Source organism: Bombina bombina, chromosome 3, assembly GCF_027579735.1.
Source record: "Bombina bombina isolate aBomBom1 chromosome 3, aBomBom1.pri, whole genome shotgun sequence".
Lineage (NCBI taxonomy): Eukaryota > Metazoa > Chordata > Amphibia > Anura > Bombinatoridae > Bombina > Bombina bombina.
In genome coordinates, this window is record NC_069501.1 from 127,502,297 (window position 1) to 127,528,726 (window position 26,430).

At 39.7% G+C, this 26,430-nt stretch overlaps 1 protein-coding gene across 1 annotated transcript in view; it reads left to right on the forward strand.

Annotated features, from left to right (window-relative positions):
* LTN1 (listerin E3 ubiquitin protein ligase 1) overlaps positions 1-26,430 on the forward strand; it is a 297,783-nt gene that overhangs the window by 265,664 nt on the left and 5,689 nt on the right. Inside the window, exons 27-29 of the mRNA XM_053705992.1 lie at positions 5,805-6,025; positions 21,281-21,475; positions 24,650-24,817. Coding sequence (XP_053561967.1) covers positions 5,805-6,025; positions 21,281-21,475; positions 24,650-24,817 — 584 coding nt within the window. The remainder of the gene's footprint in view (positions 1-5,804; positions 6,026-21,280; positions 21,476-24,649; positions 24,818-26,430) is intronic.

Consider the following 26,430-nt stretch of genomic DNA (forward strand, 5'->3'; position numbering starts at 1 on the left):
TCCCTTCCCTTTCAGGGAAAGATCCTGTTCGGTCCAGGATCGGACTCGATCATAACCATGGTTACGGGAGGCAAGGGCGCTTTCCTACAGCAGGATAAAAAGGTTAAGCTTAAGGCCCACGCCAGCAGCCCGCCGCAAAGCGGATCAGTCCAAGGGTACTTGGAAACCAGCTCAGTCTTGGAATAAGTCCAAGCAGAACAAGAAGCCCGTCGAAACAAAGTCGGCATGAAGAGGCGGCCCTCGACCGGTCTCCGGACCAAGTAGGGGGCAGATTATCTCTCTTCTCAGAGGCCTGGTTGCAGGATGTTCAGGACCCTGGGTTCTGGAGGTTGTCACCCAGGGATACAGGATAGGGTTCAGATCTCATCCGCCCAGGGGCAGATTCCTCCTTTCAAATCTGTCTTTCAGACCAGTAAAGAGAGAAGCCTTTCTAGACTGTGTGAGGGATCTCTCTTCTCTCTGAGTTATTGTATCAGTACCCCCAGCAGAGAGGGGTCTAGGGTACTATTAAAAACTTTTCCCAAAGTGGGAGGGCACATTCCGCCCGATTCTAGACCTAAAATGTTTAAACAAGTTTCTGGCTGCTCCATCGTTCAAAATGGAAATGATCAGATCGATTCTGCCCCTAGTTCAAGAAGGTCAGTTCATGATGACAATAGACTTGAAGGATGCCTATCTTCATGTGCTGATCCACAGGGATCACTTCAGGTTCCTGAGTTTTGCATTTCTGGACCAACATTTCCAGTTTTTGACCCTTTCCTTTGGTCCGGCGACTGCCCAGAGAGTCTTTACAAAGGTTCTGGAGTGGCCAGATACAGAGGCATTGCTGTGACGCCCTATCTGGACGACATCCTAGTTCAGGCGCCGTCGTTCATTCTCGCACAGGATCACTGTATAGAGGTGATCGGGCTCATGGTGTCCAGCATCTATGTCATTCCATTTGCCAGGTTCCATCTCAGACCTCTTCAGCTGTGCATGTTGAGACAGTGGAACAGCGATCATTCAGACCTATCTCAACCGATTTCTCTGGATGGTCAGACAAGGGATTCCCTTTCTTAGTGGATCCGTCCGCAACATCTGTCCCAGGGGACATCCTTCCTGAGACTGTCCTGGGAGATTGTGACCACGGACACGAGTCTAGCAGGGTGGGATTCCGTTTGGGGTCCAGGATGGCACAGGGAAGGTGGTCTCGAGAAGAGTCTCTCCTTCCAATCAATATTCTGGAACTTTCAAGCGATCTACAATGCTCTGAAGGCGTGGCCTCTCCTGGGGTCGTTCAACTTCATCAGGTTCCAGCGGACAATATTACCTTGGTGGCTTGCATCAACCATCAGGGGGGGGGGGTGAGAAGCTCCCTAGCAATGAGGAAGGTTTCTCGGATATTGGAATGGGCAGAGTCCCATGACTGCTCGCTCTCAGAAATCCACATTCCGGGTGTGGACAACTGGGAAGCGGATTTTCTAAGCAGTCAATCCTTCTATCCGGGGAAATGGTCTCTCCATCCCGAGGTGTTTGCGGAGGTCTGCCTCTGATGAGGGACGCCGGAGATAGATCTCATGGCGTCCAGACTCAATTGCAAGCTACCCAGATATGGGTCGCGTTCCAGGGATCCCCAGGCAGAGCTGACAGACACCTTAGCGGTTCCTTGGGTTTTCCACCTAGTTTACTTTTTTCCACCGTTGCCACTTCTACCCCGTGTAGTGGCCCCCATCAAGCAGGAACAAACTTTGGGTATTCTGATTGCTCGGTCGTGGCCGCGGATCTGGTGGGGATGTCATTGTCTCCTCCATGGAGGTTACCCTGTCGCAGGGATCTGTTGGTAAAGGGTCCCTTTAAACATCAAAATCTAGATTCTCTGAGGCTGACTGCGTGGAGATTGAACGCTTAGTCTTGGCGAGGAGAGGGTTTTCCGAGAGAGCGATTGATACTCTTGTTCAGGCCAGGAAGCCGGTCACTCGTCGCATCTATCATAAGGTGTGGAGGACTTACTTCTCCTGGTGCGAGAAGCATGGATAAACTTGGCATAAGGTTAAGGTATCCAGGATTCTGTCCTTTATCCAGGATGGACTGGAGAAGGGGCTTGCCGCCAGTTCCTTGAAGGGACAGATTTCGGCTTTATCTGTTCTGTTGCAAAAGAGGCTTGCTGAGCTTCCTGATAGCCAGTCTTTTGTCCATGCTCTGTCTAGAATAAGGCCTGTTTTAAGACAGTCCACTCCTCCCTGGAGTTTGAACTTTGTTCTGAAGGTGTTGCAGAGGGTTCCGTTTAAACCTATGCACTCTCTTGACATTAAGTTAATTTCTTGGAAGGTTCTGTTTTTTTTTTGGCTATTGCATCGGCACACAGAGTATCTGAGTTGGCGGCCTTGCAATATGAGCCTCCTTATCTGGTTTTTCATGCTGATAAGGCTGTTTTGTGCACTGGTTTGGGATTTCTTCCCAAGGTTGTGTCTAACCGTAACATCAATCAGGAAATAGTTGTTCCTTCTTTGTGTCCTAACCCTTCTTCTCCTAAGGAGAGGTTACTTCATAATTTGGATGTGGTTCGTGCTTTGAAGTTTTATCTTCAGGCTACAAAGGATTTCAGACTGTCTACATCTCTTTTTGTGGTGTATTCAAGCGCAAGGGGCAGAAGGCCTCTTCAACTTCTTTGTCCTTTTGGTTGAGGAGCATGATTCACTTGGCCTACGAGACAGTGGGACATAAGCCTCCTCAGAGGATCACGGCTCATTCAACTAGAGCTGTGGCTTCTTCTTGGGCTTTGAAGAATGAGGCCTCGGAGCAGATTTGTAAGGCAGCTACCTGGTCCTCCTTACATACCTTTACAAAATATTACAAATTTCACGTTTTTGCCTCGGCGGAAGCAGTTTTTTGGGAGAGAGGTTTTACAGGCTGTGGTGCCCTCAGATTAGGGTCCACCTTCTTGCCCTCCCCTTTTTTTCATTCAGTGTCCTCTAGAGCTTGGGTATTTGTTCCCACAAATAATGAATGAATGAATCCGTGGACTCGCCTCCCCTTTAGATGGAAAATATAGATTATGCTTACCTGATGATTTAATTTCCATCGTGGGGAGGAGAGTCCACGGCTACCGCCCGTTGCTCCGGTGGGCAGACCTAAAATTACTATTATTCTTCTGGCACCATTTATACCCTGATATTTCTCCTACTGTTCCTTTTTCCTTCAGCAGAATGACTGGCGGATGAGCTGTGGCTTCTTCTTGGGCTTTGAAGAATGAGGCCTCGGAGCAGATTTGTAAGGCAGCTACCTGGTCCTCCTTACATACCTTTACAAAATATTACAAATTTCACGTTTTTGCCTCGGCGGAAGCAGTTTTTTGGGAGAGAGGTTTTACAGGCTGTGGTGCCCTCAGATTAGGGTCCGCCTTCTTGCCCTTCCCTTTTTTTCATTCAGTGTCCTCTAGAGCTTGGGTATTTGTTCCCACAAATAATGAATGAATGAATCCGTGGACTCGCCTCCCCTTTAGATGGAAAATATAGATTATGCTTACCTGATGATTTAATTTCCATCGTGGGGAGGAGAGTCCACGGCTACCGCCCGTTGCTCCGGTGGGCAGACCTAAAATTACTATTATTCTTCTGGCACCATTTATACCCTGATATTTCTCCTACTGTTCCTTTTTCCTTCAGCAGAATGACTGGGGGATGAGGGAAGTGGGGGAGGTATTTAAGCCTTTGGCTGGGGTGTCTTTGCCTCCTTCTGGTGTCCAGGTTCTTAATTCTCACAAGTAATGAATGAAGCCGTGGACTCTCCTCCCCACGATGGAAATGAAATTATGAGGTAAGCATAATTTATATTTTTACTTCTGTTATCAAATTTCTTTCTACCCATGAGGACCTCATGATTGTGCATTTTGTTTAAAATTACTCAACCTGTCTAAATCGTGACAGTTTTGACTTTGTACCTTTAAAAGAAACATCTACAAGGTTCTAGAGTTGGCAACCTTTTCATCCGGCTTCGCAGTAAACTGGCAGCAGAAACACTGTCCGCTGCAGGTATGTGCTAATGCACAAGCACTTGATTGTGCAGCATCGCCCCCTGCTTGTGCGTGACAAGAGCCTGTCAGTAACACCAAAGAACCGTAATTTATCTCAGAGGTGGCAGAGAGTGTAAGTTCTTACAATGGGAGACGTTTCTAGAGGCGACCCTGCCCTTCAAGGGGTCCATTACAAAATTCACTGCTTAGTACATGGAGCTCAATGACTTTTGAAAATCTCTTCTGAAGGTTTCTCCGTCCGTTCCCAATGCTGCATTTAATTTATTTATTGATGTAAATCAAGAGGAGGGTCTAGCCTGGCACGCCAGTTTAAACATATTTGCAGCAGGAAGGCAGATGACAGTCTTTTTATGGGTTGTATCCTCAATGCTAAGTTTCCAGGGTGGGGTAAAATTTTTGCCAAGTGGACAGCCGATGAGAGACATAAAGGGTAAATTTAAAAAGGTTTTTTTTTTTCTGTTAATCTTATAGGTACAATGGTATTTTTTTAGCTACATCATTCTCTATATTGTGCACTCTGCATACTATGTTTATTTTATTTTATGTTAACTGCCCTTTAAGGAGAGTGAAAGCTCTGCCAGAACTAGCCTTGACAAAAGGAAGTAGCCAGGTTAAATTAAATCCTTCTTGTTCATCATGTTTACATAGTAACATATTAAATAAACATTTGCACATTTAGCATGTCTTTAAAACATTAGCCACTTCACCACCCCTCTGAGGAAGCGATAGTGAAACGCGACCGCGTTAGGGGTTCTTTGTTGGTTTTTAAAATAAGTTCACCATCATAATGCAAACAGGGACTTTTTGTAAATACTTTCTTTAATTTAACCCCTACATTTCTGGCTAAAAGCAAGGGTAGCGAGTAACGTGTGCAAAAATCTAAGTTAATGAATGTGTTATATAGCAACGCTATTTATCAGTAGATATTCAATTTGTTTACTGTTGATCATAACGTAATATAGACCTTATATATACTTACCTCAATACAATCGCTACTTTCCTGGCAGAAAGCCAGGGTAGCTAGCAACGTTTGCTAAGCTCTACTTTAATGAATATGATACACACTTACTACTTACGAGTAGATATTTATTTTAATCCTTTCACCGTAAACCCTTATATTGGTTAAAACCTAGCTATCCATCTCTGCTATAATATTCGAGTACTTTTGTACTTTTATTATCTGTGATAGCTCATATTGATCAGCATTTTAAATATAGTTGTAACTCAGTTAACCATAGTAAGCTGATCATCACTTTCTCCAATACATACAGTACAACTCAGTACAAGCATACAGAGTTCGCAAGTGAGTGAACCTCTATACACATTCCCCCCTTCCATAACGTTACTTATTGTCACGCTTTATTATAAATTAGTCCAATAATCAGCACCAGTAGTGCAGTGCTTTTAATATTGTTGGGCAGCAAACAGTGCATCTGTTTTTCTTTGATGTCATCTTAATAACTACGATAAAGGCTATATTTTAAAACAATGTTACTATAATTCTTGCGCTCATTCAATCCCACCCTGCTCTAGGGGTGGATTTGCACTTAATAAAACTGTTCTTTATGCCTATGCACAACTATTTGATTTGACCTACAACTGACTAGACAAGGTTCTCAAATAGTAACTTTATACAATACTTGAATTTCAGCCACTCTTGGTATTTGAATGGTTTCGCCATACATATTTAAGACTTGTCTCCTGTTTTGCAAAATATTTAGTCATTTATTTGCATTATACTAATCTAGACTATTTGTTTACTATTCTTTTTTTCCCATAAAAACATTTTTAGAAACCGCATCGCTCCAGTATGAGATTCCACATTTGGCATGTTCTGTGTATCACATTACTTTAAAGGATTTGCCAGCCATGGTCAGACTTTGGTGGAACGGCTGTGAGAAAAGGATTTTCAATATTGTTGACAAATTCACAACCAAGTATGTCAGCGGGGTGCTCTCTTCCCAAGAAATCACTTCTGTTCAGTCAAGCACACAGGTTTTTGATGGGATGACAGTAAGTTTGTTTCTGCCTATCTTTACTTTTGTATAAGTGTCTAGCTAGACATGTTCAAACATAAGCTATGGTTATATTGGTATTATATATTATTGATGCTAAATATTACTGAACATTAAATGATTATCATTATTAAAAAAAGACTCTAAATTGTATCTAAGTGTTATGTTATGGTTATGAACTTCTTTAGGGAAATTAAGGCTTTGTGAAAAGTAAATTGTATTGCACCTGGTCTGTTTTACTCTGGCCTTCTGTCCATTCACAGCAGTTTCTTCAAATTCTTATTCTTTTTTTCAAGAAGTGCCTCTCTTATCTGAATAACTGTCATCAGTTATCCGTGGTATCAGCTCTCCCATGATCAATCATAATTGTGTGGTCATGCAAACAGTAAAATAAGTAAACACAAGTGCACCGTGAAGTGATTCTAAAATAGAAAATTTTAGTCTAGGTTTTTACCTCCCATCAGGATCGTGCATGTCTAGTATGCACACATCAGATTTTTTAATCTCTCTTTTAACAGCTTAGTTTTTGCACCCATCCTCCTTTTCAGCTGACTACTATCCAGGATTCGGTGAGAAGTCTAAAACCTGTATGTTTTTATTAAGCTACTTTAGGAGGGGTAAGTTTTCCATTCCTCCAGAGCTTTTTTTAAGGGGATATAATTGTTAATTGCAGTTAAATGCTATAATGGAGCTTTCTGATGCTGCCCCTAAATCTACCTTAGAAGCTGAGTCCTCTGAACACTTTCCTACCAGCTTATTTATGTGACTCATGTTTAAAAATGTAAATGCATTCTGACCAACCTAATGCTGCTTTTATGGGTATTACTGCTTCTTTTGTTTGTTCTTTACAGGGGAGCTCTACAGGTGTGAAAGATCTAATCAAATCTGCTGTTTCTGAAATGTTGGCATCTCTCCCGCCTTCAAGTAAGTTTAAAAGGTAATTTGAGAATTTGCCTTCCACTAGGGCTATGCCTTCGGAGGCTAGGGATAATCCTGTTGTGTCTTCAGAAGAAGGTTTCCACTGATGATGATGATTTTTCTTCTGTTGTTGAACCTGATTCATCCTCTCTTTCATTTAAAGTTGAACATATTTGTTCCCTTTTAAAAGAGGTTAAAAACTCTTACGGGTTTGAAGGATAAGCCTTTTAACCATTTAGATTCAGTCGTTAAAATTGTTGCTAAAACCCCTAAGGTTTTTCCTATTCCAGATGCTGTTTCTTAAATAGTTTCTAGGGAATGGTCTAAGCCAGGTAATTCTTTTTATCACTTCTGCAAGGTTTAAGAAGTTATTTCACTTACCTGCATCTAATATTGAACTGTGGGAGTATTTTAAGGACCCTTTAGATAGAAAGTTAGAATCCTTTCATAGAAGGGCCTTTCTGCAAGCAGGTTATTTGTTTAGGCCAGTTATCTCTATTGCTGTTGTAGCTCCTGCTTCCTCTTACTGGTTAACTAGTCTTTAAGACCAGTTTTCTATTGATTCTGCCAGTGAAGACTTTTTGAAACTCTTGAGATTGCTCAAAAGTACCAATTCCTTTATTTGTGATGCTGTATTTGTATTTCTAGAAGAGCTGTATGGCTTAAGTCCTGTCCTTGGCAGTTCTTTCTAGAAGAGCTGTGTGGCTTAAGTCCTGGGAAATCTAAAGCCTCCAATCATTTTGTTCCTTTTGTCAGATTAAGGAACAGAAAGTTGATTCCTCCTCTTTGAAGCAAAGCACCTCTGGTCTCGTCTGGAGGCTTAGTGCTAATTGGAACAGACCTAAGCAAACCAAAAAATCAACCCCTAATTACAAGTCTGTATGAAGGGGCGGCCCCTGATGCAGAGGCTCTGGGAGGGGGCAGGTAATGCCTTTTTTTAGGAAGCTTGGATTCAGTCTGTTCAAGATCCCTGGTTTCTCTGAATATAGTGTCTCAGGTTTATCGGATAAGTTTCAGAACAAGGCCTCCCAGAGGGAGTTTTTTCTGTCCAATGTTCCAAAGAATCCCTTAAAGGTAAATGCCTTTTTTCAGTCAGTTTCAGATCTGGAAACTATGGCAGTTATTGCTCCAGTTCCTTTGTAGGAACAGGGAAGGAAGGTACTTTCAGACCAGTTCTGGATCTGGAAGCTTTGAACAAGTTTGTCAGAAATTCTTACTTTTAAAACACTATTTGGACTATTCTTCCTTTTGGTCAGCAAGGTCAGTTTATGTCTACAGTAGATTTAAGATGTTCCAATTTACAGGAAACATTACCAGTTTCTAAAGGTTTTTTTTTGCCTTTCTATAAAGTATTTTCAGTTTGTTGCTCTACGATTTGGTCTGGCTATAGCTCCAAGAATTTCCACAAAGGTTCTTGGTGCCATACTGTCTGTGTTTATATCTCATGGTATTGCAGTGCTTCCTTACCTGAACAATATGTTGGTTCAAGCTCCATCTTTTCATTTTGCAGAATCTACAACAGCATGGTTGTAAGATCAATTTTCCAAAGGGTTCTTTGGTGCCTCAGACAAGGATTACTTTTCTGGGGTTTCAAATAGATTCAGTCTCCATGAGTCTTTCTCTAACATATCAGAGAAGGCTAAAATTGATGTCGGCCTGTCTCTGCCTTCAGTTTCTCTCTTTTCCCTCTGTTGTATGGAATTATTGGGTCTTATGATTGCTGCTTCAGATGCAATTCCATTTGCTTCATTTCATATCATTGCTCTTCAGCTTTGTATGCTTTTTCATGGGTGCAGAGATTATACTCAGCTGTCTCAAAAGATTTTTCTGCATCACAGAACATTTCAGTCTCTGACTTGGTGGCTGGATCATCAGTTCGTTATCTAGGGTGCTTCTTTTGCTCATCCTACCTGGACTGTGATCACTACAGATGGAAGTCTTTCAGATTGGGATGCTGTTTGGGGTCACTGAGAGCTGAAGGGGTTTGCGCTCCTCTGAAGGCGAGGTTGCCAATAAATGTTCTAGTAATCTGTGCTATTTTCAGGGCATTTCAGACTTGGCCTCTGTTGGAAAGGGAGTCTCATTTCTGCTTTCAATCAGGCAATGTCACCGAAGTGGCCTATATCAATCATCAGGGGGGGGATACACAGTGCCCTAGCCATGAGGGAAGTGTATCAAATTCTCTCATGGGCAGAAGCCAATTCCTGTCTAGCCTCTGCAGTTCATTTTCCAGGAGTGAACAACTGGGAAGCATATTTTATCAGTCATCAGTCTCCGCATCCAAAGGAATGATCTCTTCACCAGTATGTGTTCAATCAGATTATGGATCTTTGAGGTTTCCCAGAGATATATTTAAAGGCTTCTCGTTTAAACAACAAACTTCCCAGGTATTTTGCGAGGTCCAGGGACCCTCAGGCGGAGTTTGTGAATGCTCTAGTAACTCATTGGTCATTTCAACCTGCTTATCTGTTTCTTCCTCTGGTTCTTCTTCCCCGTGTGATTTCCAAGATACGGTTAGAGAAATTGTCAGTAATCCTGATTGCCCCAGCTTGGCCTCGCAGGATTTGGTTTTCTGGTTCAGAAGTCCTGTTGCCCCCACTTGCCCTCATCCGCTTTGACCAGACCTTCTGTTTTAAAGTCCATTTTTCTATCTAGAGCTCAAATCTCTAAGTTTGATGGAGATTGAACAGTTAGTTCTTAAGAATAGAGGTTTCTCAGATTCTGTGATTGAAACTTAAATCCAAGCTTGTAAGATTGTGTCTAGGAAGGATTATCATAAGGTCCAGAAGGCTTTTATTTCTTGGTGTATAGATCATAACTTTTCCTGGCAAGTTTTGCAGTTCTTACAGGATTGTTTGGATAAGGGCCTATCTGCCAGTTCTCTGAAAGGGTAGATTTCTGCTCTTTCAGTTTTGTTTCTTAGGAAGATTGCTAATCTTCCTGACATTCATGGTTTTGTTAAGAATTTGACACAAATTAAGCCTGTGATTAAGCCAATTTCTCCTCCCTGGAATCTTAACTTGGTGTTAAACATTTTTACAGGCTCCTCCTTTTGAGCCTATGCATACAATGGATATTAAGCTTCTTTCTTGGAAGGTTCTCTTTCTTTTGGGTATCTTTTTTGCTAGGAATTATCTGTTCTTTCTTGTGAATTTCTTTATCTTACCTGTCATCAGGATAAGGCAGTCTTAAGGAGTAAATTTGATTTTGTGCCTAAAGTTGTGTCTTCAGACAATAAAACTCAAGAAATAGTTGTCTCTTCTGTGTGTCCTAATCCCAAGAATGCTTCAGTAAAACCTTTGCATTATTAAAATTTTGTTAGAGCATTGAAGTATTATATTGATGCTACTAAGGATTTCTGAAAAAACTTATAGTTTCTTTCATGTAATTGGCAAGAGTTCATGAGCTAGTGACGTATGGGATATACAATCCTACTAGGAGGGGCAGAGTTTCCCAAACCTCAAAATGCCTATAAATACACCCCTCACCACACCCACAATTCAGTTTTACAAACTTTGCCTCCTATGGAGGTGGGGAAGTAAGTTTGTGCTTGATTTTTATGATTTCTTCTGTGATAAGCACTTCTAAGCATTCTGAAGCCCAATTCCTCTCAGAGTACAGTGTTTGTCAGAGGGATGTAAAGAGAGCCTATTTGATTTTATGGTTTCCCTTGCGGGAAATCTTTTCAAGGGTTCTCTGTTATCGGTTGTAGGGATTCATCTCCTACCTCCCTTTTCAGATCGACAATATACTCTTATATACCATTACCTCTGCTGATAGCTTTCAGTACTGGTTTGGCTATCTGCTATATGTGGATGGGTGTCTTTCGGTAAGTATGTATCATTATTTAAGACACTCTCAGCTATGGTTTGGCGCTTTATGTATAACGTTTTAAATATATGTATTTTTACTTATAGTTGCCATGAGTCAGGTCTATGTGTATTTCCCTTTGCAGTCTAGCAGTTTCGTTATGGCAATTATGTTTTAGGATGTCTTACCTGGGGTATAGTCTTTTTTCAATTTGACTTGTTTTTATCTTTGAAAAACTTGCGGGCAAATTAGGCTCACAAGGGCGCAAAATGCTGTTATTTATTGCGTCATTCTTAGCGCGAGAATTTTTTTTGGCGCAAGTTCGTAATTTCCTGCGTTTTAGTTGACGCTAGGTTGTTTGGCGTGGAATTGTGTTTGTTATGGCGCGAGTTGCGTCATTTCCGGATGTTTGTTAATGGCAAAATATTTCTCAACTTCCTTTTGCGTCGTGCATCATTTTTCCCATTCCTGAAACTGCTATATGTGGAAATAAGATATTTCTGTTTAAATGTTATTTTTCTTTTACATTTTACAAGATGTCTCAATCTGATCCTGTCTCAGAAGTTGCTGTAGGAACCATGCTGCCTGAACACAGTTCTACCAAAGCTAAGTGTATCTGTTGTAAGCTAGTGGAGATTATATCTCCAGCTGTAGTGTGTAACAGTTGTCATGATAAGCTTTTACGTGCAGAAAAGGTTTCTATTAGTGCTAGTACAGTATCTGTTGTTCCTTCAACATCTAAAGTACATGATATCCTTGTTTATATGACAAATTATATTGCTGATGCGATACAGAAGGCTATGTCTGCTATACCGACTTAAAATAAACATAAAATGTCTTTTAAAACTTCTCATATTACTGATGAATTTTGTAATGACCGGCAACATACTGATATATCCTCCTCTGATGAGGATCTCTCTGACTCAGAAGATCATACTTCAAACATTGACACTGATAAATCATCTTATCTGGATCTGAAGTTTTTGAATCAATTTGTAAGGCTCCCAACTTTCAAGATGGTGACTATAAGGACTATTCTGCCTTTTGTTCAGTAAGGTCATTACATGTCCTCAATAGGCTTACAGGATGCGTATCTTCACATTCCGATTCATCCAGACCACTATCGGTTTCTGAGGTTCTCTTTTCTAGACAAGCATTACAAATTTGTTGCTCTTCCATGTGGACTAGCAACAGCTCCAAGAATCTTTGTTTGAAGGTTCTCGGTGCCCTTCTATCTGTAATCAGAGAGCAGGGTATTGCAGTGTTTCCTTATTTGGACGATATGTTGGTTCTGGCTCAATCTTTTTAGTTAGCAGAATCTCACACGTGTTGTTTCTTCAAAGACATGGTTGGAGGATCAATTTACCAAAGAGTTCCTTAATTCATCAGACAAGGGTCACCTTTTTAGGTTTCCAGATAGATTCAGTGTCCATGACTCTGTCTTTAACAGACAAGAGACAAATGAAATTGGCTTCTGCCTGTCGAAACCTTCAGTGTCGATCATTCCCTTCAGTGGCTATGTGAATGGAAGTTTTAGGTCTCATGACTGCAGCATCGAACGTGATCTCCTTTGCTCATTTTCATATGAGACCTCTGCAGCTTTACATGCTGAATCAATGGTGCAGGGATTATACTCGGATATCACAGTTGATATACTTAAATCCCAACATTCAACTCTCTCTGTCCTGGTGGTTGGACCATCATCGGATTCTTCAAGGGGCCTCTTTTGTTCGTCCTTCCTGGTCTGTGATTTCAACAGATGCAAGTCTCAGAGGTTGGAGAGCTGTCTGGGGGTCTCTGACAGCACAAGGAGTTTGGAATCCTCCAGAGGTGAGGTTACCAATCAATATTTTAGAACTCTATGCTATTTTCAGGGCTCTTCAGGCTTGGCCTCTATTAAAGAGAGAATCATTCATTCGTTTTCAGTGAGACAATATCACAACTGTGGCATATGTCAATCATCAAGGTGGGACTCGCAGTCCTTTAACATAGTAACATAGTAGATAAGGTTGAAAAAAGACCGAAGTCCATCGAGTTCAACCTATAAAAATCTAAAATACTTACAAAAAGCTCCAGTTAAGCTTAAATAACCCCACTAAAAGGTGATCCATTTAATACTAGCAATCATATCCATGAATTTTGTTTATATATGTATCCAGACTATTTTTAAATGTATCTAGGGTATTGGCATTCACTACCTCCTTTGGTAATGAGTTCCACAATTTTATTGCTCTTACAGTGAAAAAAACGTTTCCATTGCAGGAGATTAAATCTCCTTTCCTCCAACCTTAAGTTGTGACCTCTTGTCAGAAACAATTTTCTTGGAATAAACAGAGCTTCTGCTATCTCTTTATATGGGCCTTGAATATATTTATATAAAGTAATCATGTCACCTCTCAAGCGCCTTTTTTCTAAAGAAAACAGATCCAGTTTGGCTAGCCTCTCCTCATAGGTTAAATTCTCCAATCCCCTTATTAGCTTTGTGGCCCTTCTCTGAACTTTTTCTAGTTCTGCAATATCTTTTTTTCGGCCCCCAGAACTGCACTCCATACTCAAGGTGTGAAGTCTTACCAGGGCTTTATATAGTGACAGAATTATGCTTTCCTCCCTTGAATCAATGCCTCTTTTAATACATGCTAGTATCTTATTAGCCTTTGAAGCCGCTGCCCTGCATTGTGCACCCATCTTTAGCTTGTTATCTATTATTACTCCCAAATCCCTTTCCTCCTCTGTTTGGCTAAGTCTTGTCCCATTTAAAAAATACGTTGCCTGCCTGCTTATTTTTACTTCCAAAATGAAGAACCTTGCATTTTCCCGTATTTAGCGATGAAAGAAGTATCGGATACTTTCTTGGGCGGAATCCAACTCCTGTCTAATTTCTGCGGTACATATCCCAGGTGTAGACAATTGGGAAGTGGATTATCTCAGTCGTCAGTCTTTACATCCAGGTGAGTGGTCTCTCCATCCGGATGTATTTTGTCAGATTGTACAGATGTGGGGTCTCCCTGAAATAGATCTGATGGCTTCCCAACTTAACAAGAAGCTACCCAGGTACCTTTTCAGGTCCAGGGATCCTCAGGCGGAGATGGTGGATGTGTTAGCAGTTCCTTGGTTTTACCAACTTGCTTACATTTTTCCGCCTCTAGTTCTTCTTCCAGGAGTGATCTCCAAGATCATATTAGAACAATCGCATGTGTTTCTGATAGCACCAGCATGGCCTCACAGGTTTTGGTATGCAGATCTTGTCCGGATGTCCAGTTGCCAGCCTACTATGCTTCAGGCTCGTAAGTCTGTTTCAAGGAAGATTTATTATCGGGTTTGGAAAACCTATATTTCATGGTGTATTTCTCATAAATTCTCTTGGCATTATTTTTGGATTCCTAGAATTTTACAGTTTCTTCAGGATGGTTTGGATAAAGGTTTGTATGCAAGTACCTTGAAGGGACAAATCTCTGCTCTTTCTGTTTTATTTCATAGAAAGATTGCTAAACTTCCTGATATTCGCTGTTTTGTTCAGGCTTTGGTTCGTATGAAGCCTGTTGTTAAATCAATCTCTCCTCCTTGGAATCGTAATTTGGTTTTGAAGGCTTTGCAGGCTCCTCCTTTTGAGCCTATGTATTCTTTGGATATTAAACTACTTTCTTGGAAAGTGTTGTTTCTTTTGGCTATCTCTTCAGCTAGAAGAGTTTCCGAATTGTCTGTGAGACAATAAGGCTTATCAGAATAAGGCTGTTTTACGGACTTCGTTTAAATTTCTTCCTAAGATTGTAAATTCTAACAACATTAGTAGAGAAATTGTTGTTCATTTCTTGTGTCCTAATCCTAAGAATACTCTTGAAAGATCTTTACATTCTTTGGATTTTGTAATAGCTTTAAAATATTATGTCAAAGCTACTAAAGATTTCAGGCAGACTTCTAGTCTATTTGTTGTTTTTTCTGGTCCTAGGAAAGGTCAGAAAGCCTCTGCCATTTCTTTGGCAACTTGGTTAAAGCTTTTGATTCACAAGGCTTGTCTGGAGGCGGGACAGTCTCTGCCTCAGAGAATTACAGCTCATTCTACTAGATCAGTCGCCACTTCTTGGGCCTTTAAGAATGAAGCTTCGTTTGATCAGATTTGCAAAGCAGCAACTTGGTCTTCTTTGCATACATTTACTAAATTTTATCATTTTGATGTATTTACTTCCTCTGAAGCAGTCTTTGGTAGAAAAGTTCTTCAGGCAGCTGTCTAAGTTTGATTCTTCTGCTTATGATTTGTTTTTTTCTTGAAATTTATGTGAACTTTATGAGAAAGACTTATTTTTTTGTGGATTTAATTTATTTAGCGGAAATAGCTGTATTTATTTTATCCCTCCCATTCTAGTGACTCTTCTGTGGTCTCCCACATCTTGTGTATTTCTATCCAATACGTCACTAGCTCATGGACTCTTGCCAATTACATGAAAGAAAACATAATTTATGTAAGAACTTACCTGATTAATTAATTTCTTTAATATTGGCAAGAGTCCATGAGGCCCACCCTTTTTATGGTGGTTATGATTTTTATATAAAAAGCACAATTTTATTTCCAGCTCCTCTTTTTGTATGCTTTTTTACTCCTTATTTTTTCACCCCACTACTTTTCTATTCGTTAAACTGAATTGTGGGTGTGTGGAGGGGTGTAATTATAGGCATTTTGAGGTTTGGGAAACTTTTCCCCTCCTAGTAGGATTGTATATCCCATACATCACTAGCTCATGGACTCTTGCTAATATGAAAGAAATTAATTTATGAGGTAAGTTCTTACATAAATTATGTTTCTTTCATGTAATTAGCAAGAGTCCATGAGCTAGTGACGTATGGGATATACATTCCTACCAGGAGGGGCAAAGTTTCCCAAACCTTAAAATGCCTATAAATACACCCCTCACCACACCCACAATTCAGTTTTACAAACTTTGCCTCCGATGGAGGTGGTGAAGTAAGTTTGTGCTAGATTCTACGTTGATATGCGCTCCGCAGCAAGTTGGAGCCCGGTTTTCCTCTCAGCGTGCAGTGAATGTCAGAGGGATGTGAGGAGAGTATTGCCTATTTGAATGCAGTGATCTCCTTCTACGGGGTCTATTTCATAGGTTCTCTGTTATCGGTCGTAGAGATTCATCTCTTACCTCCCTTTTCAGATCGACGATATACTCTTATATATACCATTACCTCTGCTGATTCTCGTTTCAGTACTGGTTTGGCTTTCTACAAACATGTAGATGAGTGTCCTGGGGTAAGTAAATCTTATTTTCTGTGACACTTTGTTTATAAAGTTCTAAATATATGTATTCAAACATTTATTTGCCTTTACTCAGAATGTTCAACTTTCCTTATTTTTCAGACAGTCAGTTTCATATTTGGGATAATGCATTTGAATTAATCATTTTTTCTTACCTTCAAAAATTTGACTCTTTTTTTCCTGTGGGCTGTTAGGCTCGCGGGGGCTGAAAATGCTTCATTTTATTGCGTCATTCTTGGCGCGGACTTTTTTGGCGCAAAAATTCTTTTCCGTTTCCGGCGTCATACGTGTCGCCGGAAGTTGCGTCATTTTTTGACGTTATTTTGCGCCAAAAATGTCGGCGTTCCGGATGTGGCGTCATTTTTGGCGCCAAAAGCATTTAGGCGCCAAATAATGTGGGCGTCTTATTTGGCGCTAAAAAATATGGGCGTCGCTTTTGTCTCCACATTATTTCAGTCTCATTTTTCATTTGCTTCTGGTTGCTAGAAGCTTGATATTTGGCATTCTTTCCCATTCCTGAAACTGTCTTATAAGGAATTTGATCTATTTTGCTTTATATGTTGTTTTTTTCTCTTACATATTGCAAGATGTCTCACGTTGCATCTGAGCCAGAAGATACTACAGGAAAATCACTGCCTGCTGGATCTACCAAAGCTAAGTGTATCTGCTGTAAACTTTTGGTAGCTATTCCTCCAGCTGTTGTTTGTAATAATTGTCATGACAAACTTGTTAAAGCAGATAATATTTCCTTTAGTAATGTACCATTGCCTGTTGCAGTTCCCTCAACATCTAAGGTGCAGAATGTTCCTGATAACATAAGAGATTTTGTTTCTGAATCTATAAAGAAGGCTTTGTCTGTTATTTCTCCTTCTAGTAAACGTAAAAAGTCTTTTAAATCTTCTCTCTCTACAGATGAATTTTTAAATGAACACCATCATTCTGATTCTTTGGACTCTTCTGGTTCAGAGGATTCTATCTCAGAGATTGATGCTGATAAATCTTCATATTTATTTAAGATGGAATTTATTCGCTCTTTACTTAAAGAAGTACTAATTGCTTTAGAAATAGAGGATTCTAGTCCTCTTGATACTAATTCTATACGTTTGGATAAGGTTTTTAAAGCTCCTGCGGTTATTCCAGAAGTTTTTCCTGTTCCTAATGCTATTTCTGCAGTAATTTCCAAAGAATGGGATAAATTGGGTAATTCATTTACTCCTTCTAAACGTTTTAAGCAATTATATCCTGTTCCGCCTGACAGGTTAGAATTTTGGGACAAAATCCCTAAAGTTGATGGGGCTATTTCTACCCTTGCTAAACGTACTACCATTCCTACGTCAGATGGTACCTCGTTTAAGGATCCTTTAGATAGAAAAATTGAATCTTTTCTAAGAAAAGCTTATCTGTGTTCAGGTAATCTTCTTAGACCTGCTATATCATTGGCTGATGTTGCTGCAGCTTCAACTTTTTGGTTGGAAACTCTAGCGCAACAAGTAACAAATCGTGATTCTCATGATATTATTATTCTTCTCCAGCATGCTAATAATTTTATCTGTGATGCCATTTTTGATATTATTAGAGTTGATGTTAGGTTTATGTCTCTGGCTATCTTAGCCAGAAGAGCTTTATGGCTTAAGACTTGGAATGCTGATATGGCTTCTAAATCAACTCTACTTTCCATTTCTTTCCAGGGAAACAAATTATTTGGTTCTCAGTTGGATTCTATTATTTCAACTGTTACTGGTGGGGAAGGAACTTTTTTACCACAGGATAAAAGATCTAAAGGTAAAAACAGGGCTAACAATCGTTTTCGTTCCTTTCGTTTCAACAAAGAACAAAAGCCTGATCCTTCGTCCTCAGGAGCAGTTTCAGTTTGGAAACCATCTCCAGTCTGGAATAAATCCAAGCCTGCTAGAAAGGCAAAGCCTGCTTCTAAGTTCACATGAAGGTACGGCCCTCATTCCAGTTCAGCTGGTAGGGGGCAGGTTACGTTTTTTCAAAGAAATTTGGATCTAAAATTATTGAATCGTTATGTAAGGATACCAACGTTCAAGATGGTAACTGTAAGGACTATATTGCCTTTTGTTCAGCAAGGGAATTATATGTCCACAATAGATTTACAGGATGCATATCTGCATATTCCGATTCATCCAGATCATTATCAGTTCCTGAGATTCTCTTTTCTAGACAAGCATTACCAATTTGTGGCTCTACCGTTTGGCCTTGCTACAGCTCCAAGAATTTTCACAAAGATTCTCGGTGCCCTTCTGTCTGTAATCAGAGAACAGGGTATTGTGGTATTTCCTTATTTGGACGATATCTTGGTACTTGCTCAGTCTTTACATTTAGCAGAGTCTCATACGAATCGACTTGTGTTGTTTCTTCAAGATCATGGTTGGAGGATCAATTTACCAAAAAGTTCTTTGATTCCTCAAACAAGGGTAACCTTTCTGGGTTTCCAGATAGATTCAGTGTCCATGACTCTGTCTTTAACAGACAAGAGACGTCTAAAATTGATTACAGCTTGTCGAAACCTTCAGTCTCAATCATTCCCTTCGGTAGCCTTATGCATGGAAATTCTAGGTCTTATGACTGCTGCATCGGACGCGATCCCCTTTGCTCGTTTTCACATGCGACCTCTTCAGCTCTGTATGCTGAACCAATGGTGCAGGGATTACACGAAGATATATCAATTAATATCTTTAAAACCGATTGTTCGACACTCTCTAACCTGGTGGACAGATCACCATCGTTTAATTCAGGGGGCTTCTTTTGTTCTTCCGACCTGGACTGTAATTTCAACAGATGCAAGTCTCACAGGTTGGGGAGCTGTGTGGGGATCTCTGACGGCACAAGGAGTTTGGGAATCTCAGGAGGTGAGATTACCGATCAATATTTTGGAACTCCGTGCAATTTTCAGAGCTCTTCAGTTTTGGCCTCTTCTGAAGAGAGAATCGTTCATTTGTTTTCAGACAGACAATGTCACAACTGTGGCATACATCAATCATCAAGGAGGGACTCACAGTCCTCTGGCTATGAAAGAAGTATCTCGAATTTTGGTTTGGGCGGAATCCAGCTCCTGTCTAATCTCTGCGGTTCATATCCCAGGTGTAGACAATTGGGAAGCGGATTATCTCAGTCGCCAAAACGTTGCATCCGGGCGAATGGTCTCTTCACCCAGAGGTATTTCTTCAGATTGTTCAAATGTGGGGGCTCCCAGAGATAGATCTGATGGCCTCTCATCTAAACAAGAAACTTCCCAGGTATCTGTCCAGATCCCGGGATCCTCAGGCGGAGGCAGTGGATGCATTATCACTTCCTTGGAAGTATCATCCTGCCTATATCTTTCCGCCTCTAGTTCTTCTTCCAAGAGTAATCTCCAAGATTCTGAGGGAATGCTCGTTTGTTCTGCTAATAGCTCCGGCATGGCCTCACAGGTTTTGGTATGCGGATCTTGTCCGGATGGCATCTTGCCAACCATGGACTCTTCCGTTAAGACCAGACCTTCTGTCGCAAGGTCCTTTTTTCCATCCGGATCTGAAATCCTTAAATTTAAAGGTATGGAGATTGAACGCTTGATTCTTGGTCAAAGAGGTTTCTCTGACTCCGTGATTAATACTATGTTACAGGCTCGTAAATCTGTATCTCGAGAGATATATTATAGAGTCTGGAAGACTTATATTTCTTGGTGTCTTTCTCATCATTTTTCTTGGCATTCTTTTAGAATACCGAGAATTTTACAGTTTCTTCAGGATGGTTTAGATAAGGGTTTGTCCGCAAGTTCTTTGAAAGGACAAATCTCCGCTCTTTCTGTTCTTTTTCACAGAAAGATTGCTATTCTTCCTGATATTCATTGTTTTGTACAAGCTTTGGTTCGTATAAAACCTGTCATTAAGTCAATTTCTCCTCCATGGAGTTTGAATTTGGTTCTGGGAGCTCTTCAAGCTCCTCCGTTTGAACCTATGCATTCATTGGACATTAAATTACTTTCTTGGAAAGTTTTGTTCCTTTTGGCCATCTCTTCTGCTAGAAGAGTTTCTGAATTATCTGCTCTTGTGAGTCTCCTTTTCTGATTTTTCATCAGGATAAGGCGGTGTTGCGAACTTCTTTTGAATTTTTACCTAAAGTTGTGAATTCCAACAACATTAGTAGAGAAATTGTGGTTCCTTCATTATGTCCTAATCCTAAGAATTCTAAGGAGAAATCGTTGCATTCTTTGGATGTTGTTAGAGCTTTGAAATATTATGTTGAAGCTACGAAATCTTTCCGTAAGACTTCTAGTCTATTTGTTATCTTTTCCGGTTCTAGGAAAGGCCAGAAAGCTTCTGCCATTTCTTTGGCATCTTGGTTGAAATCTTTAATTCATCTTGCCTATGTTGAGTCGGGTAAAATTCCGCCTCAGAGAATTACAGCTCATTCTACTAGGTCAGTATCTACTTCCTGGGCGTTTAGGAATGAAGCTTCGGTTGACCAGATCTGCAAAGCAGCAACTTGGTCCTCTTTGCATACTTTTACTAATTTCTACCATTTTGATGTATTTTCTTCTTCTGAAGCAGTTTTTGGTAGAAAAGTTCTTCAGGCAGCGGTTTCAGTTTGAATCTTCTGCTTATGTTTTTCGTTAAACTTTATTTTGGGTGTGGATTATTTTCAGCAGGAATTGGCTGTCTTTATTTTATCCCTCCCTCTCTAGTGACTCTTGTGTGGAAAGATCCACATCTTGGGTAGTCATTATCCCATACGTCACTAGCTCATGGACTCTTGTTAATTACATGAAAGAAAACATAATTTATGTAAGAACTTACCTGATAAATTCATTTCTTTCATATTAACAAGAGTCCATGAGGCCCACCCTTTTTTGTGGTGGTTATGATTTTTTTGTATAAAGCACAATTATTCCAATTCCTTATTTTATATGCTTCGCACTTTTTTTCTTATCACCCCACTTCTTGGCTATTCGTTAAACTGATTTGTGGGTGTGGTGAGGGGTGTATTTATAGGCATTTTAAGGTTTGGGAAACTTTGCCCCTCCTGGTAGGAATGTATATCCCATACGTCACTAGCTCATGGACTCTTGTTAATATGAAAGAAATGAATTTATCAGGTAAGTTCTTACATAAATTATGCTTTTTGGGTTTCATATACCTTTACCAATAATAATGATAAAGTCCTGTGCATAAAAAATCCTCTCACCGGTAAATATAATATGTATTCTTTTGAAGATTAGCGGTATCCCTCTAAAGCTAATTTTACATTGCTCTTCGTTTTGTTTAGGTGAAAGCACGGCCTGCTACTCGGGAGGTGATTGCAACCTATGCTGTTGATGAGATTTGTATAGAGCTGATAATACAGTTGCCACAAAATTACCCTCTTGGGTCAATCACAGTAGAAAGTGGTCGGCGAGTTGGAGTAGCTGTTCAACAGTGGCGCAATTGGATGCTGCAGTTAAATACTTACCTCACTCACCAGGTATGTTACAGCAGATTATTAAATGCTGGCAAAAAAATTTAGATAGTGAATTTAAAATTTTGTATTTTAACCTCTTGAATGTATATCCACATTCATTGGTTTGTATAAAGGACTGCAGTGTGTCTCTTGCACAAAGCATTTCTCTGCTCTTCATACCCAGTGCCCTCTCTGTCCACTCTGATGTGTGATTGTTGCACTGTGAATGATAGCCTTGATCACGCAATGAGGAAGTGCTCAGGAAAGGAGCCCTATCCGCCTGCAGTCAGGAATAATTCTGTTTTAAATGAAGGTGTCGCATGAGCCTCTTCGTAGCTGATGGATGGCTTCCATAGGAATGGCTATCACCTGTCTTCTACATGATTTCTGCACTCTGAGTTTTAAAAGAAACTCTAGCACTCTAATATAAACACTAACGTGGGTAACCACTCATTTGAAAGAGGAGATGCTCTTCTTTCAAATTAGGGGTCACACACCCACATGATCACCATGGAAGCATACACCTAGGAAAGAAAACCAGTGGGATATGGCATGTCCTGAGTTGTTTACCATTATACAAAGAGTTATGTGGGGCCCCTTATTTGATAGAAGCAATACCTCTCCTTAAAATGAGTTCAATGTCCATCCAGCTGCCAAGTAATGGTCATAAGAATTACAAATACCACAATAGGTTATATTTTGGGGTTTCTGGCAACTCTATAGAGGCCCTTATCACCACCACAACATAGAAATATTCCATAAGACTTCTCATTAGAAGCTGATTGTTCCATCATTCAAATACGGGGTTTATGTCCAAATAGTTGTCAGCTGATCATAATGTATTAACAATATCTATTTTCTGATTATATCCTACAAGAAATTGCCGCTGACTGTTCAGGAGAAGTTGTTTTCACAGCTCATTCTTGAAATATTAGTGTAATATTGATGATAATGTGGTTCTTGTTCACAGCAAAGCCAATTCTGAAGCATGTGTATAAGCCTCCTTTTAACAGTTCCACCTAAATGATTCTATAGATTCATCTCATGCATGTTAAAGAGCACTATTTTAACACAAACTGAGGAAATGCATAGCTGTGTACAGCTAGTTCTTACAGACTAATTGCCTACTGGCTGATCAGTAGAACTGCTACTGCTTTATTAGTTTACAGTGACCTGTCTCATAAGCATAAAAACAAGAAAACATTAAGTGCAGAAACATCCATTTTACAATAAAAAAGAAAAAAAACAACGCCTGTGTCTCTTTAAATATGTATGTGTAACCCTGTGTAAGTACTCATTGATGAAAGTGATTATTTTCATTATATTGTCATTCATGTATGTGCAACCCTGCCATAAACAATCAAGGTACCATCACACACCACTATGATTTAGTTGAATGGAATGACAAGCATCCTAATATTGATGAATTGGGTATCAAAAATGCAATCATCACATAGTTTTCTGTCTCTTCCAGAACCGTCATAGAGAATCCCAGCTTCCTGTTCTACTTTTACTTTAAGGCTTTCATGGCTTTATGCATAAATGTATAATATTGTCGAGAAACAGTTTGGTCACTAGGATGAAAAGTCTACAAACAGAGTATAAACAGAGCAGATTATGTAAAAAGTTAAAAATCACTTACTTCATTCAAATCTTTGTCTAAAAGGCACTCACAGTGCAGCAAGATAAACATCAGTCTATTACACCTGACCGGTTCTGTGCTACAGACGCCTTCTCAAAGATGCCACCTCTCCACACTGTGAGTGCCTTTTAGATAATAATTTGAATAAAGTAAGTGATTTTTAACTTTTACTAATGTCTGCTTATTCTCTGTTCGGAGACTTTTTATCCTGGTGACCAAACTGTTGCTTGACTTAATGTTATGTGCTTCATGTACAAAGTAGCGTAAGCTGCTCTGGGGCCCTTGCGGGGCAGGTTTGCACATGCGAGCCTGCTTCCTGCAATGTAAGATGACCGTTGCTTGTTACAATAGTAGCCAAGAGAAATCACCCGGAACTCCATCGCACATGGTGATTGACAGGCCCTTCTCTTGTCTGATTGGTCGCATGAGAGAAGGGGGTGGCATTACACGCTTACTTGAGTGTGTAATGATACGTATGGGCAGCTGACGAACAGGATCTGCTGCCCATATGCTGCAAAGACGTGAGGACAACTGCTCAAGTTGAGTAGCTTGTCCGCACGCCGTTTAGTACATGGAGGCCTATGCATTATATGTGGAATACACCATGTAATTAAATGGCTGTAGAAACCCAGCTACGGAATAATGGGAGTAGTCCTAAAGTTACATACGGATGGAAAATAATATTTATTGAGTTTATGTGCATGAAAGGTCAACTTCCTATTCTACTGAATGGCTACCCATGTTGCCTGTCTATTTTGGCAGCATCTGCTATTCTATATGAGAGATCAAAGGTCAACAGTAATTATAATTAGGAGATTCATCAGTGTTTTGAACATCCTCCATGTCTAGGAGAAACAAGGTAGAGGCCTCCTTTTTAAAGTTGTATGATTATTATTATGCTTATGTGGTGGTAGAGAAAAATGTCAGCACTTTTTGTTTAAATTCTTAGGGTTTCTTCATTTGATTGATGCACTTAATGGCAAGGTGAGTTTTAGAGGGTTTGGCATTGATTAGTGTGTCCCTAAAGTCATAGTATTTTCTTCTTCTAGATAGCTTGTGGAGAAGCATACTGATTTACATGTTACCATTGCTTTGCTTGCTGCCTAGTGGTAGAGAGGCACCTGGCCACTTGCCCTAAAACTTGCAATGCTGCTCAATAGGCATACCGTTACAGTTGGCTCAGGGGGTTCTTTTACTGATTCAGTTACAAATGGAGTTTATGGTTTCTGTCTCATAGTGAGCTTTACAAGAGTTACAAGTAGACTGATACAGGTGAGTGTTGATAACTGGAATTCTAGGTAGCTGTTTGTCAAAAATAAAATTCCCCTATTGATAAAATTTATATTATTTAGGATAAAGTCTTGTTTCAGGTGTACTTTAACGCTACATTAAATGTTACATGCGTTTAAGTGATAACATCCAGATCTTAAGCTTTTCAACTCAATGTTTTGAAAATCATGTGAATGTGAATTGCTTAAAGAATAGTTCTCTGCATGTAGACAAGTTGATACTCAATCACTTGCATGTTTAATGTTTAATGTTAATTTTTTTTTTAGAATGGAAGTATAATGGAAGGCTTATCCTTGTGGAAGAACAATGTGGATAAACGATTTGAAGGTGTTGAAGATTGTATGATTTGTTTCTCAGTTATTCATGGGTCGAATTACTCTTTGCCAAAGAAAGCCTGCAGAACCTGCAAGAAGAAGTTCCATTCAGAATGTCTGGTAAGGAAAGAAACCTTTGAGTTCACATGATAAATTATAGTATTCATCTGTCTGTCTGAGAGCTTGTTTAGCACATAAATAGGACAGACACACTTTTTCTGGGGTCATAACAAAGAGTCATATTTTCTTTTGAGATGTTCTAACACAATAAGTAATAGACTGGTCATCGCAAGGAAATATGTTGAAAGAGAACATGCCTAGCTTAACAGTTGAAAGGCATAGACAATTCCTCCTTTGTAAGGCAGTTGTTGCAGAGGGGTCATTGATCATTCTCTCTATATCCTCTTTTTTTGGTAGACTGTCTCAGACTGCAAATCACTACAAACCACATACATTTTGATTTAGATCAGCGTAGCAGTTACTGAGTTATGTTGGAATCCATTTTAAGGTGTTTCTTTAACCCCTTAAGGACAAGGCCATTTTTCAATTTCTTTCCCTTAAGGACCAGGGCTATTTTTACATTTCTGCTGTGTTTGTTTTAGCTGTAATTTTCCTCTTACTCATTTACTGTACCCACACATATTATATACCGTTTTTCTCGCCATTAAACAGACTTTCTAACCATACCATTATTTTCATCATATCTTATAATTTACTAAAAAAAATATATAAAAAATGGAAAAAATACTTTTTCTAACTTTGACACCCAAAATCTGTTACACATCTACAACCACCAAAAAGCACACATGCTAAATAGTTTCTAAATTTTGTCCTGAGTTTAGAAACACCCAATGTTTACATGTTCGTTTGCTTATTTTGCAAGTTATAGGGCAATAAATACAAGCAGCACTTTGCTATTTCCAAATTTACTTTTTTTCAAAATTAGCAGTAGTTCCATTGGAACACTGATATCTTTCAGGAATCCCTGAATATCCCTAGACATGTATATATATATTTTTTTTAGAAGACATCCGAAAGTATTGATCAAGGCCCATTTTGGTATATTTCATGCCACCATTTCACCGCCAAATGCGATCAAATAAAAAAAATTGTTCACTTTTTCACAAATTTTTTCACAAACTTTAGGTTTCTCACTGAAAATATTTACAAACAACTTGTGCAATTATGGCATAAATGGTTGTAAATGCTTCTCTGGGATCCCCTTTGTTCAGAAATAGCAGACATATATAGCTTTGGCGTTGCTTTTTGGTAATTAGAAGGCCGCTAAATGCCACTGTGCATCACACGTGTATTATGCCCAGCAGTGAAGGGGTTAATTAGGGAGCATGTAGGGAGCTTTTTGGGGTAATTTTAGCTTTAGTGTAGTAGACAACCCAAAGTATTGATCTAGGCCCATTTTGGTATATTTCATGCCACCATTTCACCGCCAAATGCGATCAAATAAATTTAGTTTTTTTTACAATTTTAGGTTTCTCACTGAAATTATTTACAAACAACTTGTGCAATTATGGCATAAATGGTTGTAAATGCTTCTCTGGGATCCCCTTTGTTCAGAAATAGCAGATATATATGGCTTTGGCTTTGCCTTTTAGTAATTAGAATGCCGCTAAATGCTGCTGCGCATCACACGTGTATTATGTCCAGCAGTGCAGGGGTTAATTAGGTAGCTTGTATGGAGCTTGCAGGGTTAATTTTAGCTTTAGTGTAGAGAT